Genomic DNA, 21,027 nt, shown 5'->3' with positions numbered 1-21,027 from the left:
AAACTTGAGTTGCTTGTCAATAAGAAATAAAAACAGAATAATGTTACGGTACTTACTTCTTCCTGACACACAAGTAGTTAAATTGTCATTAACTTGTTTACATCTTGTTACCAATATTGAAGGACTTTATTTCCTCGTTGGACGGAGTTTCTAAATACGAGGATATTTATTTAGCATATTGTCTTCCAGCTGAATACGCGTATTTGCTTGGTCTGCTCCTTTTAAACTAAGATTCATTTGGTAAGTTAATTTCGATAGATAGATGTATGTGTATTGTCTGTACAAAAAGCATTCTGTATTATTAATAATTTAAATATTGCTTGATAATATTTTGAATCTATACCAGATACCGAAAATGACGTCACATTTTGTAGTCTGGTATACTGTTTTGTTTTCAAATTTGAATTTTTGAACATTTTGTGCGTTTATTTCTGCAATAGTATACGAAGCCTATTTACAAGATATAAGTTATTTTTATTGTCACTTATGTAAAGATTGGGACTGCACACATATTATAGCATGAGGTATTGCTCTGGAAATCATCGGTCAGTTAGCATTATAAATATAAATTGAGTAAGTAAATGAATTTCTTAGTCGAGTACTGCACTTTTTAGGGCGTTAGTTATTATATTCATTCATATATTATATTCAAAATGGAAAATCCTGTAATGGTGTCTAATTTCTGAAGAACAGATTTGATATCAAAACAAAACAACTTCGGATCAAATGGCCGATTTTAAAATCCTAAAAACTACTGTGGTTCTGTTTACTTAGATTACTATACCATAAAATGCAGTTGATAACTAAAACACTTGAATTAACACTTAGAGTATCGGACATCTTCAATAAACTATTCCTTTCTGAAAGGAAGTAAAGTATCGATCACAAGAGTCAGAAGATGCAATGTAATCACAGAATAACTTCCTACAAAGCCACACTATGAAAACCATAGTTTATTTTATTTTATTTTATTCAATCAAAACCAACAGCGATAAATACCGCCACTAACAGGTTTGAAACATAAAACAATACAACATCAAAAACGGTTAACAATAAAATACAGATATTGTATTATTGATATAACAATATTGTATGTAAGATTGAAACATTACTATCAGGAAATACTTATACTATCTATATTCTATCTTATAGTATTTAAAAATGATGTCATTAAGTATATTAATAATACTTAACACTGAACTTAAAACAAAACACAACTTAGTTTTGCAATCTTACCTAATTTAGCTTAGATGGAAAATAATATTTCGGAAAGTAATTTTGCAACTAACCTTACAGTTTTACTTACTCTACAGAATGGCTCTCCGTTACTTGGTTTTTGTAGTTGTTATCAATGTATTCTTATGGAACTGTGTGCATACTTTGAACACAAATGGGTTAGTAATAATAATTTTAAGTATTTAGCTTAATTTGTTCATAAATAAAGTACACAATATGTCTTAATGTTCTGTATAACATGCTAGAGTACAAAACAGGCCTCAATGTGGTCAGCAATTTATTTTGTACTTAAAACATCTTTTTAGTACATTCCTTTTTTGTATTGGAAGTGAGCTAAATCCGTTTAATAACCTTGTTTTAAAATAAAATATTAGTATTCTATTAGTATAAAATCATCTCGTTCTAGGAAACTAGCCTATCCTGTATGCATTTCAATGTACATTTCTTATTTTGTGTTTATTACAATTACCTTGACATTTTTTAACGTTGAAAAGAAGTTACCGAATAAACATACTTTTTTATATGTTTGTAACAAAACGAAGACAAAACGTTTGTACTACTTCGACAAGTGTGTCACAAAGGTACAGCATCAGCCAGTCATATGCTACAAGTTATAGTACATACACTTCCTGTGGCTTTTTGTTTTGGGACACTTGTAGTAGAACTCACTATCGGTAAGTTGTACTTTCAAATGTTACTGAATATCACTTCATATCACAGATAAGATGTTATACTTTTGACAATGGCAGTTATCCCGTGTTATATTAAAGATAGAATAATGATCTTTTAATAATTACTTGTCTTACTTTGTATTAAAATGTGTGTGGTAAACGAATAAAAACAAACAAACAAACAATACCATTAGAAAAAGCTGCTGTGGCGGTAGGAAGCCCAACTGGTAAAGATTTTTGCTTGACTAACTGTATTTGGCGCGGTACCCAGCAAAAGTGTTATTCTGAAATATACAGTGATTCTTAAAATGTACACTTTTGCTGCGTATGGTGCCCCATTCTAAATGTTAGTCAATCAATCCATTCCTATTTTTAGATATGCCTGATATAGTAATTGTTTTTAAATATTATTTCACCATTGAAGGTCGATTTCTTTCTTAAATTATAGAACATCATATCGATCGGTCACTAGGTATAGAACAGTTTATACCAAAACATATAAATGTTGCAGTGGGTATACATCATATCCTGGTAGTAATGAGTGTACCAAACGTAAGTTATTAACTGATTTAGCATGAATTAAGATCGAGTTTGTACCATGTAGTGTGGAATAGGATATTTCCATCCAGGATGAGTATAAGCAGGTATCTGTATATACCTATGCTTAGAATCTATAGGAGAAGCAAACTCACAGTTGGTTTCTAAAGAATATAAGTTCAATCGCGAATGAATGTTTAAAAACAGATGAAAAACAGATACAAAATATAATAAACATATCTGTTTGTTCCTTAACGAGATTTTAATTTAAATTTCCATTTTAGCTATATGTGAGTATGATTGCAGCAATGGGGTATGTGATGAGCCTAATCACTGTGAATGCTACAAAGGATACCATGGACCGACATGTCAATACAGTAAAGTTATTCACGTGTTTTTAATATTTTAAACTTACTGTTATGTTGTGTTACATACGATTATTTACAAATACTTTATTTTTTTCTCCAGCTTGTACAACAGATATTGATAATTGCCAAGTTGTAGATTGTTCCACACGTTCAAATTCATTCTGCACAAGATGTATGTATCACATTAATGACGAAATTAAAGCTTATCAACTAATTAATGGGCAATGTAATAGTAAGTTTAATTCATGGTTTGATGTGTCTAATGGTGTTCCAAACAATGAGCTTATTACAGTATATTCCGAGTTCCTTCTCTATATTGAATCACTTTTTGAGCTGCGATTCCATTGCAGTTCGATACGGTATCTAGTAAATTATAAACGTTTTAGTTTCAATTGAAGTGAAACGAATGATCCGTTGTTGGAAATATAGGCCTACATTAAATCGAAAGATTTCTATTGCGTCCTATTTTCATAAATTGTCATAAACAAAGGTGCTATTGATGTTTAAAAAAATAAATTATAAATCATATACTGTACCCCTCAATATTCTTTTCGATTATCCATACTTTATCTAAATTTCTTTAGTATCATAGGAAAATTCCGAATACAGCATGTGTTTCCTACGTATCGCCTGGTAACAGATAGCCTAACCTTACAGGATAGAGACACCGCATGTGATACACATGAGATGCTGTGTTTAACGAATGTTCCTATTATACTGGGCAAATTGTCGTATGTGGAGAAACAACGAATGTCCAATGAATGATAGCATATTGAAAAGCACAACTTAATTCGGAGTATCTTAATAAGATATATAATATACATACCTATACTATTTTAACAGCTAAAATGCTGAGGTCACTTACATTATTTATATATAGTTCATGTTCTCTACAGAAATATGTTCATGGAGAAGGAATAGCAGGTCATGTTATCCGGGTACTTGTAAACTCACATCAGATTCATGTTCGTGCGACACCCAGTTTGGTGACGGTGACAATTGCATGATCAGTAAGCTATGTTAAATGTTATATTATTTTTATATTTTAAGTTTGAAAGAAAAACAAGAATGGAGATTATGATCAAATAAGATATTTTGTTTGGTGTTCACTGTAATTTGTATGTTGAACATTTTTTTATTATCTAATATTTTTATCTATATTAAAAATGTTTTATTCTATTTATTAATTACAATTGCTTAATTAGTCAATAGTATTGATACAGTATTTGTATTGTGAATTACAGTTAGTGTACTACCAAAAGTAACAAGTTGCTCAATATCTCTGCGACTAAAAGGAATATCTTCCAGCGACATGCCTTGCCTGTTGTCAACTGCGTCACCCATGTACAGCTCAGTTAATGGTAAAACATTTTCCATCAAATGGCAAACGAGTTTCTCTGGTCCTTCATTGGATGAATATCCATTTCCATATTATATCTACGATTACAGAGTTGGTATTACGTCATCTTCGTTTCATTGGGAACACATCAGAGGTGAGTGTTGTACAGTAAATGTACTGTGTATGTACACTAAATGTAGGCCCTAGTCCTAGCATCTAGATCATATTTTCGTGTTTGCTAGAAATTGCATTATTTCAGTTGTTTGTTAAGCACTAACTATCCAAATTGTTTGTTAGGAGAAAATATTATTGAAAATGGAAACATTAATTGTGATTTTAACATTGGTCCTGATAATCCAAAGCAAGGGTTGCATTACTGTAGAAAGTTTGCAAGGTTAAGTGAACAACTTCAACACAAAGACAGGTAAGATGTCATTGAATTCATTGTAATTACAGACAAAGATTACTTTATTTTTATTCCAGTTCAAAATTCTAACAACATTTTTCTTTGTTAGTTTGTTATTTTCAGCATATGCAACAAATGGTGGATATATTGAACGGAAAAACTATGACTATTCAATTTCTGGGAATAAAAGAAACGAGCGTGAATACTATGTTGGACAAACTGTAACTATGTATGTGAATGTAAAGGTCGATACTGAACCGCCGACACATTGTTCTTTACTAGATGTACCATGTGTGGGGAATGCATTAGACATTGGAGATCCATATACAAGATCTGTAAGAACTATCTTCCATCATATAAAGAAAAAACAATTTCAAATGTTTACGATTGAATACATGATCAAGTAGAGTGTAAAATTGTCATAATGTGGAAAAGTATATTAGTTATAGGGCCTACTTACGGTAAAAATATGATTTCTTCTAGACTGAAGTTGATATTCGTTGGACGTCATGGGTTGACTATGTTTCTGGGTTGACAGCTCGGCCATCTTACGAGTGTCGCGTTTTAAAAATGGCAACCACACACGATAACTTAATTCCTGATTATGACTTCGGTCTTTTAGATTACACACAGAGTGGCGTTAGATATAATGTAACGTTTAGGCCGCTTCCAACGCCTGGTAAGTTAAGTTTTGGTGTTACTGTACCGAAATACTCGTGTTTTTATAACCCACTATAACAGAAGATCTACCGTGAACCAAAAAAACCAACATGTTACCAATCATTTGTATCATCAAATATACCGTAGGGTTAGACTATGTATAATCTTGTAAAATATAGGTTTCGCGGAACATCTGGAGTAGCTACAATATGATACTCAATATCCAAGACGGTAGCTTTCTCAACATTGTGTCTGCCTATCTTAGATAGTAATAAGTATAATGATATAGAATAGAAGTCTCACAAAACAACGTCCTGTTTTTAAATAAATATTTTTTTAAATATGTCTTTTTCATACAGGTGTTTACTGTGTAATTTTGACTGTTGATGATGTCGCTGGAAACACACGTAATGCAAGACGTTGTTTTATTTATGATAACCAAAGTGAAATCAGTATTATTGACGATAATCCAATCTATCTAACAATTGACGGAGAGACATTCAATAATAACTCTGATGTGTCCATAAACGTTGTTGAAAATGTAAGTTATTTCATTTTTTGACGGATTTAATTTCAATCATTGTTTTTTTTTTCTTCATCTAACTGATATATCTTTATTTGACAATAGTATTTTACATTTGAGTAATTATTGGCCCTAAACGTAGATAACATTATATTCTGTCAATGTTGACTAGGCCTATTATAAAATTGTAACAATAATTATTTTTAAAAATGTCAATAGGTAACGTTATCATGGAATGGTCACTTCATAAATCAGCTACATGTGAACGAAAGTATTTTACTTGCAATTAAATCAGATGATGACGTCACATTCCAGGAAGCTTACGATTCAGAGGCACATCCAGCAGGACGCCCTTTATCGGCCATTGATAATGCAAATGGAATTATAAAGTTTGAATTTGGACTATTTAAGGAAGAAATGCCTATTGAAGGAAAAACGACATTGACACCAGATTGGAAAACTTTACCAGATCTTGTAGGTTAACTTATTACCATGACTTATGTTTCTGTTAGCAACTCTTAGATAACAGATAATATAATTATTTGATTGCTTTTTATTATTAACAAAGTAGGCCTATTATTATTATTATATTACGTTGCATTTTAGGAGGAAATTGTAGATGTTAATTTCAGTGATGAAGTAGAATCTGGAAGTTACCAATTTTGGATTCGAGCCACTGACGTCATCGGAAACACCAGAACGGATTTTATGTCAGTTAATTTAATCGGTGTAGAAAAGAAATCATCGCTGTAAGTCAGTTGCATATCCACTGTATTATTATCCGAAGCCGTATAGGTTATAAATATGTGAAGTACCGAAGAATATTAAAACATTGGGTTTTTTTTTTGGTTTTTTTTATATGTTATAGTCAAAGTGTAATATATGCTGGTGCTGGTGGGATAATATTTAATCTGGCAGCAGTGTGTCTTCTCGTTTTGATCTGTCGTTATAAAAAGAAGCGACGCCGAAATGAACGCAAAGCTGTAAGCGATTTAGTAGAAAAAAATGAGGATTTATACCAACATGACATCAGTAACACAAACCAAAGTCACGAGACATCTTTTTTCAAACGTACGGTTGGTGAAGCAAATGACAGCTGTTACGAAGATATTGCAGAAAGATGTACAGCAGATGATGATATCTACGAAGTCGCTAATCCTGGTCAATCTTCTATTAGTCAAGGAAATCTATACTATACATCATGTTTACGAAAGGCCTAAAAAGATTTAAAGATGGGTCTACACACCATACCATAGTTGAAAATCAAGTCTCTATCAAACTTTATGTGACAAAAATATGATGTGCCCATGTCATATTACTACCATATTTGGGTACATCACACTTTTTGTTGTCAAACTAGTTTGACAGATATTAACACCATGGTACTACCAATGTCATAGAAATGTGTTTATTTCATCAAAAAAAGTAAGTTAAACTCCTGTATATAAACGAATTACAAGTTGTATTAAAATAATAAATGAATCAATATCATACATTTTTGTTAAGTCGTAACTATACTAGGATCACTCACTGACTTTCAGTCGCGGAAGTATGTCCGTCTGTTTTTTCGTCCACAAATATCGCGATGATGGCAGCGACCAACTTCTAAATAAATTCCGTTAATTGTTGTCTCTACGACAAAAGTCTACAGGAATTCAAATACATCAGAATTAAAAGCAATGTATGTAGTTAAGAAAAGTGGGTTGTACTGTGAGAATGCATCCAATGGTACAATAGTGTCCGGACCACAAGCTAGGTAGGCTTATATTTCAATGCCTTTTGCATTATTGCAGTATTTTTAGACTCAATAGTTCACTATGTCGGTCTGTCGGTCTGTCGGTCTGTCTGTCGGTCCGGTATCACTATGCGTTTTATCGCTTTTCTGTACTTTTTGAACTGTTTTGATGTACATTACTTTTTGAAAGTTCATTTTTTTCTGAGAGCACGCGACTCATGGCTGTTGGCCTTGTTTAAATTACAACTCGACGTCTAAGAACAGGACGTTGTTGTTGTTGTTTTGGTGACAATGCGCATGCGTACTGTAGTACCATATTGATACAATAAAGTTGGAGATAGCGATAGCGATATAGAAACCAAGCTTTGAATATTGAACAGATCGTGTCCCCATTAGGGGTTGTTTTTAGAAACTTCGGATCAGGTAATGTTACATATGACTGTTGAAGCAGCATATAATTATTTCCTCGTTGGAAAAACCATTCGTTTGTATACATCCGGTGGTTTCATTTTACATACCGTGTTTCAGTGGATTACTAACATTTGTCAGGTCTGCAGGTTTCAAACTAAGCTGGAAATTACCTAATCTCATATGGTGAGTTTAACTGTTTAATAACCAACAATATTAGCCGTTTAATTTTCTTATCAGAATTGGTAAATCAACTAGTTTAGAATGACGTTCAATAAGCTATGTTATTACATGAATTCCTTGATAGACTAGACTTACTAGACAGCAATTGTATTTAATCAATCATTATGCTATTTAAACTAATTCTTTTTGACGAAGAAGTAAGGTTTCGAACATTAACCTAATGATATCATTTGTTGACAATAATGTAGGCCTATTGTTTATTTAAACACAAATTATTAGCATTATTAGCATTTTATGTATTGATTGATGCTTCATTTCCTCGTCGTAAAATGTAGTGTCTACATCCAGTGGTATCAATTTTCTACTCCAGTTTCTTCAGTCAAGTTTCTAAGCTGAGAATTAGCCGATCTCATGTTGGTAAGTTAAACTATTTGACTGAGCCGCATTAGTACCTGATTCTTAAGTTACAAAGAGCCCTCGTATAAAGACGATTTATAGGCCTATCTATATTGTACAATATCCGTACGGTTCCAATATAGTAGGTGTAATATTATAATATTGCTTTGTTGTACTTATATACGAAGAGGCTTGAACATTCAGAGTAGGCCTAATTGTTTCTGTAATAATATATATGGGTAGCGACAACAAACTGCTTTTACTAAGCTATAGAAACTAAACTCTTTCCGACGAGGAAATGAAGTATCGAAACAATGGTCACATGATGTAATTTGGTCAAAATGTTTTTGACACACTTTCTCTATTTGGAAAACCCCCCAAAATAAAGATAATAATCAACATATAAGTGTGTCTCATTGTAACGCGATTGAATTTTTGTAAAATAAACTAGTTTTTCTGTCTACTGATGGAAAATTAAGTTAGGAACTTAATTTTAGAATAGAGCCTAATTCATGCGTGACACTGACTTTAACCATTTTACTTCTACTTTACAGAATGGCACTCCGTTACTTGGTTCTCGTAGTTTTCAATATAGTTTTATGGAATCACGTGCATACTTTGAATCCAAATGGGTTAGTAATAATGTTTAAGAGCTTAACTTTAAGACAATTTTTTTTTTATTTTATGTTTATAATAATAAATACTTGCATATCACACTACTTTGAAAGAAGATCTGTTTTTCTATTTACATAAACCCTTCTGATGCCGTGCAACTGTTTCTATTTGAATTGTAATTAATCCTTTGTGTTTTTAACACTGCTTTTCAAATACAGAATTTGAAAAATTAATTTCAATTAAAGGGGAAAAGAAGCAATAATGAATAAACGTACATTTCCATGTTCTTTTGTAACAAAATAAAGGAAAAACGTATGTACTACACTAGTAAGTTCATCAGAGGCGTACAGCACCAGCCAGTCATATTCGTCAAGTTATACGACATACACTAAGTGTGGCGCTTTTGGTTGGGACCGTTGTAGGAGAACTCGTTACCGGTGAGTTGTGATAATATTTTCAAATAGCACAGTTTAATGGTGATACAAATACTGCATATTCATTTCATCAGTAATAACGATCTTGGTGACAATTTTATGAACAAATGACATTTTATTTTTTCGAACTTCTGCCAAATGTTGAACTTTTTAGGAAATATCTGAAAACGCTATACTTGTATGTTGTATTGTTGGTGTCGTTTATTAGTCATTTCTTTTATTTTGGTGTAATTGTGGCCTTGGTTTTTAATAATTTTTGCCTTTTTTCACTTATATACGACATGTTCTTAACAAATTACAAATTAGACATCATATCATCATGTATTTTCTTGTAATTATAGTCTTTTAATTTTTTTAATCCATAATCCAAGCACTTTCTCACTTAAGTTAAAAGCGCCATATAAGTCCATGCATAGTATTATCATTATTACATAGGGCTATAATGTCCAGCATCTGTATTATTTTTTTGGAATTATGTATAAATTTGATACACAAAAACCTTTACTTATTCATTGTGGAACAAAACTATACTTTTATTCCTGATACTCTACTTGTTTGTCTAATTATTATAGAAAAGCATATCGATCGGTCACTAGGTACAGAACAGTTTATTCAAATACATGTCATTGCTGCAGTGGGTATTCATCGCTTCCTGGTATCAACGAGTGTACCGGACGTAAGTGTTTAACTTTGATGTATATTGCTTTTTCTCATTTATTTGTCTTTATTCTTTTTATCATCGCATCAGTATTACTATTCAGTGTTTTTGTGTGTATTTAGTCGCGTGCAACGCGACTCTACAGCTCACTATGTCGGTTGGTCGGTCGGTTGGTCGGTAAACACTAACTTGAGCACGCGACTGCAGCCATGTATATGGCCTTGTTTTTTTCTAAATCTATTGAGGATCAACTAGTCATTTACTCGATATTATTTTAAAGGAACGTGTTCATTGAGAAGTGATAGCAAGTCGTGTTATCCGGGTACTTGTGGTCTCATAGGTGATGATACGTATAAATGTTACTGTGATTTCGAGTTCGATGACAAAGACAACTGCATGAACAGTAAGTTATTTTATTCTATGGAAAATCAAAATTCAAATTTCTGTGACAAGTTAATAATGTAATTTAAAAGAAGTAAAAACAAATATAAATAAGGTATATTTTATAAGAGCCTGTATAATTAAGTGAGGTAGATTTTTGTTATTTGAATTGGATTAAATAAATATTCTGTTTGATTCCTGAAATCACATGGAACAAAATGTCCCCCAAAATAATGAATATAAGTGAATAATTGTCGAAAATTACCAAGATACAATTGTGCATCATTTGTTACTGGTGTGTCGTTTAAACAATTGAACAAATTATGTTTTTTTTAGTATCAAACACTAATTCCTTAAATACTTACTTTCTGATATCCTAATTTACAGTCACTGTGCCACCAAAAGTAACAAATTGTTCAATATCTCTACAATGTAATGGAATATCTTCCATTGACCTACCTTGCGTGTATTCAACTGCGTCACACACATACAGCTATTCATCAGTTGACGGTAATGCATTTTCCATCAAGTGGCAAACGAGCTTTTCTGGTCCTTCGTCGGATGAATATCCATTTCCATATTATATCTACGATTACAGAGTTGGTATTACGTCTTCTTCTTTTTATTGGAAACATATCCGAGGTGAGAGAAGTGTTCTTATGGTTCTGTACAGCTTTGATAATACAGTATATAATTGTAGTTAAGAGAGTCAGTTTTGTACTTGTATTTATTTTATTTATGTATGTGTATATCTAATAATGTATGATAGAATGATGCACAATAATTTAATATAATAGATATTCCTTTACCTAGTAAAACAGTATCTGGTTATAGTATCTAGTTAAGTCAGTGGCCACCCTACATTTTTTAGATCATTTAAATAAAAAAAGATTAATCGTTAATATGTTAAATAAGATATTAAATAGTAAGATTAATCTAAAAATCAGTGTAGGTGCTTTTATTTTTATTTGTAGAAGATAAAGCTGTTGGCAGTGGAAATATAAATTGCGGTGGTAACATTGGCCTAGACAATCCAAAGCAGGGGCTGTATTCCTGTGATGCCTTTGAAAATTTGAATGAACAACTTCGACACGGTGACAGGTATGGTCTACAGTATTTATTCCGGATTTGATATAGAGCCTACTGAATTATGCAAATAAGCTATTATTAGCTATTGGGCTTCCTTGATTACCAATGTGCGCAATACTTCAAAACTGTCAATCATATTAGGTAATATTAATAGTTTTGTAGGTTATTTTGGTATTTTTACTTATTTTTGTCAAAAAAACAAACATTTGTAATAACAAAGGAGAGTTAACACAATATAGTAAAGATATCGTTCAAAATTTGACCAGCAGTTTGAAAAGAATCTACGATGACAGATTAATATAAGTGTTGAATAAAACAATGTTTATCAGTAGACTTAAAGACTTTATGAATTTGTGGTTGGCACTAAGACCCATCTTTTACGCCAGACCATTGTGTATTATTTAAACCTCTCAATAAACAAATAAAGTAAGTATATTAATGTAATTGTGTTTTCTGACGGAGTATGCAAGTCAGAGCAGGGCAAAACATCTGATCAATTGACTTATCTACACCACACAAAGCTACTTCGTAGTAACTATACAATTAACTAATACGTATAATATTCTTAATGAAAATAATTAACGACACTAATATCGTTGAGTGGGTTTAGTTTGATCTTAACAGCAGATTCGACAAATGGTGGATATCTTCACCTGAAGAACTTTTCACTTACTGGTGATCTTACTGAACGTGAATATTATGAAGGAAAAAGTATAACTATGTATGTGAATGTAATGGTTGATATTGAACCGCCGACACATTGCTCTGTTACGAGAAATGTTCCATGCGTTGGGAATGCATTAGACATTGGTGATCCATATACGAGAATGGTAATATATACACAAGAGTACAAATATTGTAGTCTAGTCAAACGACAGCTTGCTGTGATAGAACTAGGGATAATGATTTATTATTCTATGCTTGACTGTATTAAATGTATATAATTAGAGTAACTGTAGCTGAAGATGAGTATTCTTAAATTTACAGTATTCCAGATTTGTATAAAAATAAACGGAAAAAGTTCTTGTTTCTGCCCCAAAATAAAATATTTATTGTACGAGATTTGGGTATCTTCCTAGTTTTTACTTTATACTACTTGGTAACAATACATTGTTACTCTGCATTATAGACCAGTGTTTTAAAACGTGTTGTGTTCAATATGACTAACACACACGGTGTGTTTGTACTTCAATAAATACCTTTTTATTATTTTATTTATATGTGCAGATAAAAAACACTGCTATGTTTCTTTCTAGAATGAAGTTAATATTAGTTGGACGGCATGGACTGACTATATTTCTGGATTGACAGCACAACCTTACAAGTGCCGCGTTTTCAAAATGGCAGCAAAAAATGATATTTTAATTCCCAAAGATGATTTTGGTCCTCTAAATTATATACAGAGAAATGGGGAATATCGTGTGACATTTAAACTGACATCAACTGGTGAGTTTGCTTTTAAGTTCATGTGGTCATCAACGGATGTAATCTATTTTCAATAACCATTTTTTTTTTCAATTGTAAATACATTTAAATCAGAAGTTGTATCTATTTTTAAAATACTGTTATTTCCATAAAAAACTTTGCATTGTGCTTAGAATTAAGCCTAGTGATAGGGAGTGATCAAGTCGCCCCTTTACAAAGTCGCCCTTTTCAAAGTCACCCCAATACGAACCTTACACAACAACTTATTGTTCTTTAATATAACAGGTGTTTACTGTGTCATATTGACGGTTGATGATGTCGCTGGAAACACACGTAATGCACGGCGTTGTTTTATTTATGATAACCAAAGTGTAATCAGTATCATTGACGATAATCCAATCTATCTGACAGTTGGTGAAGACTCAATTATAGACAATAGCACATTGTCAGTCTTTAAAAACGAAGCTGTACGTTATTTTTCTGAATTTTTATTATTATATAATCAGCGATACACGAAATATTATTCGTTAAAAAACATTTTCTTTTTTTTAGGTTTGACTATCAATTTCTTCAAAGATAGCAATATATTTATATAATCCATTGAATAATATATTGAGTTGCTTGCTCTATATTTTTCTTATAACATTCGTTTAAAAAATCACTACCTCTGGCAAGCGCTTCATCAGAATATTGGTCAAATTTGTTTAAAAGGACCATTGGAACATGGTGGCAAGGAGGGTTTCTAGTTTTATTTCGGTATCAACATAATAATTCATTTCATTTTCGGAAACATTTTCATGATTAAAGGTGTTTCATTATTATCTATATATTTATCATTCCTATGCATCGTAATGTTTACAAGTATAAAATTAACGTTCGGTAATGTATATATATTTTTTAGGTAACGTTATCATGGAAGGGTCACTTCATAAACAAACTCCACATGAACGAAAGTCTTTTACTTGCAATTAAAACCGATGATGACGTCACATTGGATTACGATTCAGAGGCACATCCATCGGGGCGTCCCGTATCAGCTATTAATAATATAAATGGAATTATCAAGTTTGAATTCGGACTTTTAAAGGATGACACTGAAGGAGAAACGTTACTGAAACCAGATTGGAAAGATATAACAAAACTTGTAGGTTACCTTAACATATAATTTTTTCTATTTTTATACAGTATTGTAGTAATTATTCAAACAACACAGTAAGCCTACTTTCAATATAAAATACAATACCATAGAGGCCTGTTTATTGGAGCAAAGATGTAACAAACGAAGCTAAATATAAATCAGAAACAAAATATAGCAAAGAATTAACCTTTTGTTTATCTAATAATTGTATTTGTTTCTGTAAGAAAGGTGTTTAAACAGGTCTTTATAAACTATTTTAAAGCATTCTAATAATTCAATTTGCTTGCAATTTATAGAAAGACATTGTCGATATTTACTTTAAAGACGAAGAAGAATCTGGAACATACCAAATTTGGATTCGAGCCACCGACGTTATCGGAAACACAAAAACGGATTTTGTATTGGTTCATATTGACGTAATGGAAAATCAACCATGGCTTCAGTATGTTAAGTAAGCTATTGTAGATGTAATGTATCCCACCCTTAAGCTTGATTCCAACTAGGACGAAAGCGAATGATTGATCAAATTATATTTTAAGTTTTTCTTCAAAACCATATTGTTTTTTTTACTTTATAGTTTCATCTATGTTGGCGCTGGGGTGCTTCTATTTATTCTGGCAGCCACGGTATGTCTTATAACTGTAATCTGTCGTCATAAAAAGCAACGAGGAAGAAAGCATGTATGTGATTTAGCAGACAATCCGAACATGCCTTCAGAGAAGGGTCTTAGTAATACGTATATTCAAACTGGTCACGAGACATCATTTATCAAACGTACTATAATTGGTCAGACAGATGAAGATGTCTATCAAGATGTTGATGACGGATGTGCAGGAATTGATGAAGATATCTACGAAACTATTCTCCATCCAGATAAAACTCCTAACAATCAAGATACTCTCTACTTGGTACCTATGGAAGACAATAGTTGTAAGTCGTCGAAGTCGCCAGAAGAAAACGAATGTTGTCCAGGAGGAATATATGATGATGAATACGAAGATATGTCTTCTTCTCAAAATAATAGATTGGTAAGAGATGGCAGTTATGAGGTTTCGAAGATGTCAGAAAAAGACGACTGCTCTCCAGGAGTTGATGATGACGAATACGAAGATATCTCTGCTTCAAAAGGTAATAGATTGATACGTTTAAAAGATGGCAGTTATCAGGTGTCGAAGATGTCAGAAAAAGACGACTGCTCTCCAGGAGTTTATGATGACGAATACGAAGATATCTCTCCGTCTCAAGATAACATCTACGTGATACCTAAAGCATGAGTATACATTCCATGCACAACGATACAAGTGTGCAAGAAAATATATTTATTCCAATAAACACTCCTCACCCTCACTCGAATAATACACAAAATATATACAGCAAATTGTTCGTATAATGCATTGACCGTACCGCCTCGCTCGAATAAACGCCCATTAAAAACTAATTGGTAGTGCACACGGAAAGCCATATTTGCTGTAAATTAAATCAAATGTGCTTTTAAATGTATTATAATCGCAAGTAAATAAGTATACGTTAAAATTAAAGATTGATCGTCTTGGTTGAAAGTATGACTTGAGAAACTAGGGAAGAGACTGCCACTCTAAATACATCCGTTCTGCAAACATATTTCGTTTTCTTTAACAATGGAGTAAGTTTATTTTCACTTCCTACATGTTGTAATCCCAATCAAAGCCTGCTAAATAGCTATATGGCATATTACAGTATGTATCAATAAATTTGAATTGCTCAAACATAATATTATGCTGTTACATTGGTAATGTGTATGTACTGAAATGGGCACTTCCGTTTTCGACTAGACTACAGAGCTGTCGAGTAATAAATATTCTGCACATGCTCCAACATGCCCATTATTATTTCTGCACATGTGCAGTATGACTTTTTTACTCAACAGCTCCACAGTCCAGTGGGGCGAAAGCTTCTTATTGACACCACTAATACAGAACGACACTGTTAACATTTGATTTATATAAACTTTAATAATACATTTACAGTAATAGGTAAAATATGTACAAGACATAATAATATTTTCAATTCATTAATCTAAATTCTTCAAGTTTACGTCTTTCGTCTGGTGATGTGATCATAGATTACGACTTGAATATACTGAGGGCAGTCTATAGGTGTTCTAGTAGAGTTGTCACCTGGTGTGGGAGCCTATTGAAAAAAATACAATATGAATATCACATAAAATATATAATAATGAAATTTGAGGTTCTTTACTTTAAAAATAGGAGTTTTTGGGATAAAAATAAAAAAGTGTTTCAATAAAGGGCAATATTATTGCCCTTTTTTCGTTATTTTTCCCTTTGTTTTAAGAGAAAGGAGTTTCTACTGAACAGGGGTCTCTCCCAAATAGAGGTTTCTCATAGGATGAACTCTTTTGTTTTGTATATTTTATGTATTCACAATTTATGTATTCTATAAATATGTACCTATGGGCCTGTGAACAGAAAGGCTGTTTTAGGATCGTTGTATTAGATAGACTGTATAGGATTACATACAATATTGGTTTACTGTTAAGCATTGAACAACAAACTGTGAGCTTTCGTTTCAGGGCGTTGGACGAGAGTTACACATACATAAACAAACAAAAAATGCAGCATAATTAAAACTCTTGATATCTAGGATTAGCCCACAAAGGAACACATTTCCTTAGATCCTGACAAGACTAATCTTTGCATGCATTTTGTTTATTATCAAGACTGTATGACATGGTTGATTTAACATTCGTCCTTCCGTCTTCAATCTACCATCCTAAAATGACACGGGAGCTCACTAACATCAATCATAAGCATTCAAACATACCTTTGGGTCTACATTTAATATTTTTCTATCACGCTTGTTTTTAAATAAAAGTCCTGTTGCGTTCTCAGCAATAACTTGATAGTTGGGTGTTGGATTCGACGTTGAAGTTTGCGTTTCCCAATTGTAAAAACTAGAATCAAGAAATTTAAATGTTATTGTAGTGAAGTTGTTTATTTTTAGTTATTGTTTATAGATACATGTACATAATTAGTTTAATTCACATCATATTTAATACAGTGCTTTTTCTGTTTCTAATTTATAATTATTTGTGCGTGTTTTATCCTTGTGTTTTATCTTTATTAAAAAAACATTTTCGTGTGTAACTGTGTAATGTTTTAATATTGTTATAATTTGTCAAATTGACATCTGACTCACTGTAATGCATTGTGTATGCAATTTCATTATTAAAATACAGTTTGTGTTTGATTTGAACATTGTTGTTATTTCACGGTTAAAATGTAAAAATGTGACTTAATTATTACCGCTGCGTTTCTGTTCATGCTTACCTAAGATCAGATGGCCTAGGAAGTAATCGTTTCTTTCCAGCAAAGTAGGGTTCGAAATCTTCGGTTTTCAATCTGTGCGCAAAATCTATGTATCCGGAAATTTCCTGACCTTTGCCGTTTTTGTCGCGTATAAATATAATAGATGTCATCTTGCCGCTTCTGTTTGCTTCCTCTCTCTGCGCTAATGCTTTCAGAAATGGATTTTTCAGTTGCTTTCCTGAACTTGCTAGTGTTCTATACAAATAAGTAGTTTAACTGTATTGAATTAAATGAAATTTTTATTGACGTTTAACACTTTGACTGCCAAACACGAAGATCTTCCTTTTTGGAAACACAACGCTTGACTGCCAAACACGAAGGTTAATTATTGGTATATACTATAAATATGGACACTATATTCGGTCTGGACCGTGAATATTTTACTTTTTGAAAGTAACTAATCTGGTTACGAACGATTGTCAAAATGGTACCTGTCGAAATAACATACACCGCGCATCACAGTAGCGCGTACAGCGATGGTTTGGCGCATTGTGTATCGGTCGCGCGCTAGCTATGCCGCCGAAGCATTACAAAGGTTTATGTGGATTGGCATGTTTGTTTGTTATCTGAATAAAAAATAATGGATGAATTTTCAGTATGAAGTCTTTGATTTTATTATTGTATGTATACCCTAATTGTTTTGGTGCTTCACTGTAAGTGGCCGAGTTTCACGCAACAAACTTGTTTAGAAATGGTATGAATATTATCATCAGTTTACTAGCTAGGCTAGTAGTACTAGGCTATAGCCTAGGCCTAGTCGTAAAACGGTTCCGGACCAACTTTAGGCCTAGTTAACTAGGCCTGGTGTCTTTACTATGTGGATTTTGGCGAAACATTGATGTAAGATTTATGATTTATAAAATGTAATACATTTTTCGATAGTGATAACTTGTTTTTATAGGCCTACCGGTGCCGTGTAAGTAACTTTTTCGTTGTTTGTTGATCTCACCGGGCGATATTTTCATATTGTGATGTCTTGCACAAAATCGCGAATATCTCGACTTTCTTGCGCGAAACTACGAAAAACTCAAAAAGTGGGTTACTTTCATTTTACTATTACGATTTACATATTGCGATTTGAAAATCGTTCTTGGTACCATTGTAAAGCTAAAATCTTTATGATTATTTTAGTCTAAATTAGGCCAAATAAAAAAATATACTTGTTAAGCGTCACACCCTCATAAATTTTCAGGGGCGGGGGGGCGGTTTTTTTTTTTTTTACTTTTTATAGAGGTATATTTTTGCGCGGTGGACGTTTTTCCCCACTTTTTTAGGACGAAACGTCAAACTTTTAAAATGCGAAACAGAACAAAATTGACTATGTATGAAATATTATTGCTTATGACAAAATTGAGTTTTGTATTGTTTATATCCAGACGTAATTAAAACATTAAATTTAATTGCCACCAAGCGAAATTGTAGGCCCTAGGCTAACTAATCCGTCCAAGGTGCTACCCCAACCTCACTCATCGGCCATCCGCCGTCTCTCGCTCGACTCATCTATCCAGGAAATTCCCTATCGCGAGAAGCATGATTTGGTGGTCTCAATAATACTAAATAGTGGGCTGATTTATAGTTTGAAAACAGCTTACGGCATTTCTTAAGTGAATTTTTATTCAACGTATTCATTCTTCTTTGATGAATCCTTTGCCAATTGCTGTGTAAATCAGTATTTAAAGTTGTGATGCAAAAAGTGTATGTGCATCGCCCAACAGGACCTCGTGGTGTGCCGATCTCGAGCGCGAGATCATCGTAAACAAAATTGGTAGAGTCCATTATGTATGGGGTGTTTCCTATTTACGAACCTATAAAAAAACGCGCTTCGACCACTGTGTAGGCATAATATTTATTTCGTTAAATCCCTAAATTGATAATCGCGTATTCTGTAATCACGTGACTGATGATGTAATCCTCAGCGACGACTAAATGCACATGATTTAATGTGTTGGGGAAAAAGCTTGCTGTTTACCACATTACATGATTCACGGTGCTATTCGCGTTTCCTTTACGTAAATCGGCGGCGTGTAAATGAAACAATTGTTTTCACCAATTTGCCGTTGTCGACATACAGTAGAGCGATCGGCGGCTAGCGTTGTCTAAGCTAAAAAGTATGTATTTTTTCAAAAATTACACTAGCCTAACAAACATTTGCTAGTTTTGAAATTTTCAAATAGCAATTATGAAGAATCTACTAGCAAAATGCATGCTAGTTTGCTAGCGTGAATTTCGAGCCCTACTCTGGAGCTGGGTCGGGCCGCTGAACTTTCCGTTGTATATCGGTAAAAAAAAAAAAAAAATAAAAAGAGAGGCGGCTGGATAATCAGGAGCGGGCGGTGACGCTTAACAAGTATGTTTTTTTATTTGGCCTTACATGTAAATCAGATCACATACATAGTTTAATAAAAACATCGAATTGGGCTATAAACGCTGGCGGTGGCAGTTTCTAACTGAAAAAACCTCTGGCAGTCAAAGTGTTAATAACAATTAACAATAAAAACACTCGGCCTAAATACTAGGCCTACAGTAGTAGGTTTATATAAAAAGCCACACTAACTTCTGCTGACTTCTCTTTGAAAGTCGACTTGCTTCGGCTGCTTGTTTTCTAGCTTCAAACTCTTCTCGTTTTAAAACTTCACCACTTCCTCTGTAACCAAGCTCAACTAATTGCCGGGCTAATTCTTCATCCTTTTTTTACAAAAAAACAAATTATAAAATTAAATTAATAAATAAAAACAATGTGATGATAACAAAATAACATTTCTTTATTGAAAGAAGACAACAAAAAATAAACCGTAAATAATTACAGGCATGCCCGGGGTGGGGCCCTATTTTGCCATGCCTATTACCGAAGCGGGCTACACCTAGTTCACACTTAGGCCCTAGGCCTAGATGCTTTGGGTCTACCTGACATACGAGGCCACCGATGGTTGGCTAGGCGGCCTGCTCCACGTACCAACAACAACCAAAAACGGTTAGGCCTAGGCCTAGGCCTAGGCTAGAGGATTTGTGTGCCTAACTTACCTCAAGATAATAAAGATCTAGTGATGTTATTTGAGAATCAAGAAAGTCTTCATATGTGTTAAACTCTGTGACAATGTTATCACTACCCGAAGCTACCTCTTCTTCCATTATTTAAGACAATAAAGTTGGAAATATGAAAAGAACTCTTCCACTTCAACAACCTAAATGGACCGAAAAACATAAGAACAAAGCCAAAGAACACATGGGCGGATACATTTTGGATCAAATAGTGCATACATTTTTGCAAATTATACTCTTTATGTAATCATTTCACAACTGATAATGTTTATTATAATAATATTATCGTGATTTCAATATTTTTTTTCTCAATAAATCCTTTTTCCGAATTCAAATCGATGCAAATTAAAACTGATTGCGTATTAATACTGGCAAACAAATCACTTGTCGCTTAGCAACATAAAGCAGGGAAGTTCCCTCT

General features: G+C 32.9%; 2 protein-coding genes and 1 long non-coding RNA gene across 4 annotated transcripts; 2 read left to right on the top strand and 1 right to left on the bottom strand.

Moving 5' to 3' along the window:
• The first annotated feature begins 2,758 nt into the window (after positions 1 to 2,758).
• Positions 2,759 to 3,804, top strand: LOC140051597 (uncharacterized). Its single transcript, XR_011845539.1, has 3 exons — positions 2,759 to 2,821; positions 2,913 to 3,044; positions 3,709 to 3,804. It is a non-coding gene; the product is annotated as an uncharacterized lncRNA (long non-coding RNA).
• Positions 3,805 to 6,967: 3,163 nt separating this feature from the next.
• LOC140051278 (uncharacterized) lies at positions 6,968 to 16,255 on the top strand. Of its 2 annotated transcripts, none has more exons than XM_072096437.1 (14): positions 6,968 to 8,069; positions 8,402 to 8,483; positions 9,017 to 9,094; positions 9,383 to 9,514; positions 10,084 to 10,187; positions 10,450 to 10,572; positions 10,938 to 11,192; positions 11,525 to 11,651; positions 12,250 to 12,469; positions 12,896 to 13,085; positions 13,350 to 13,531; positions 13,966 to 14,208; positions 14,499 to 14,644; positions 14,780 to 16,255. In XM_072096437.1, exons 3-14 carry the CDS (start codon positions 9,018 to 9,020, stop codon positions 15,474 to 15,476), a joined length of 2,496 nt encoding a protein of 831 aa, XP_071952538.1. In that variant the 5' UTR covers positions 6,968 to 8,069; positions 8,402 to 8,483; position 9,017; the 3' UTR covers positions 15,477 to 16,255. The 2 variants fall into 2 exon arrangements, with proteins under 2 accessions (XP_071952538.1, XP_071952537.1); XM_072096436.1 differs by having other exon boundaries at positions 14,499 to 14,653.
• LOC140051280 (cilia- and flagella-associated protein 299-like) lies at positions 16,247 to 20,755 on the bottom strand. The gene is made up of 5 exons (XM_072096438.1): positions 20,589 to 20,755; positions 20,122 to 20,252; positions 17,529 to 17,762; positions 17,023 to 17,152; positions 16,247 to 16,371 (listed from the first exon to the last, which is right to left on the bottom strand). The coding sequence occupies exons 1-5, from the start codon at positions 20,694 to 20,696 to the stop codon at positions 16,273 to 16,275; spliced, it is 702 nt and encodes a 233-aa protein (XP_071952539.1). The 5' UTR covers positions 20,697 to 20,755; the 3' UTR covers positions 16,247 to 16,272.
• Positions 20,756 to 21,027: the final 272 nt, after the last annotated feature.

The sequence above is a fragment of the Antedon mediterranea genome, chromosome 6 (assembly GCF_964355755.1).
Source record: "Antedon mediterranea chromosome 6, ecAntMedi1.1, whole genome shotgun sequence".
NCBI classification, from domain to species: domain Eukaryota; kingdom Metazoa; phylum Echinodermata; class Crinoidea; order Comatulida; family Antedonidae; genus Antedon; species Antedon mediterranea.
Note: the sequence above shows the minus strand (reverse complement) of the source record. Positions and strands in the feature narration are given on the sequence as shown.

What these genes read in the sequence shown, in the direction of transcription:
- LOC140051278 (XM_072096436.1), top strand. Translation starts at nt 9,018, where the DNA reads ATGGCACTCCGTTACTTGGTTCTCGTAGTTTTCAATATAGTTTTATGG. An exon ending in CATACTTTGAATCCAAATGG is followed by an intron (nt 9,095 to 9,382) that starts GTTAGTAATAAT and finishes AACAAAATAAAG; the next exon opens with GAAAAACGTATGTACTACAC. An exon ending in TTATTGGAAACATATCCGAG is followed by an intron (nt 11,193 to 11,524) that starts GTGAGAGAAGTG and finishes TTTTATTTGTAG; the next exon opens with AAGATAAAGCTGTTGGCAGT.
- LOC140051280 (XM_072096438.1), bottom strand. Translation starts at nt 20,696, where the DNA reads ATGGAAGAAGAGGTAGCTTCGGGTAGTGATAACATTGTCACAGAGTTT. An exon ending in CCTAGGCCATCTGATCTTAG is followed by an intron (nt 17,153 to 17,528) that starts GTAAGCATGAAC and finishes TCTTGATTCTAG; the next exon opens with TTTTTACAATTGGGAAACGC. An exon ending in TATTAAATGTAGACCCAAAG is followed by an intron (nt 16,372 to 17,022) that starts GTATGTTTGAAT and finishes TTTTTTCAATAG; the next exon opens with GCTCCCACACCAGGTGACAA.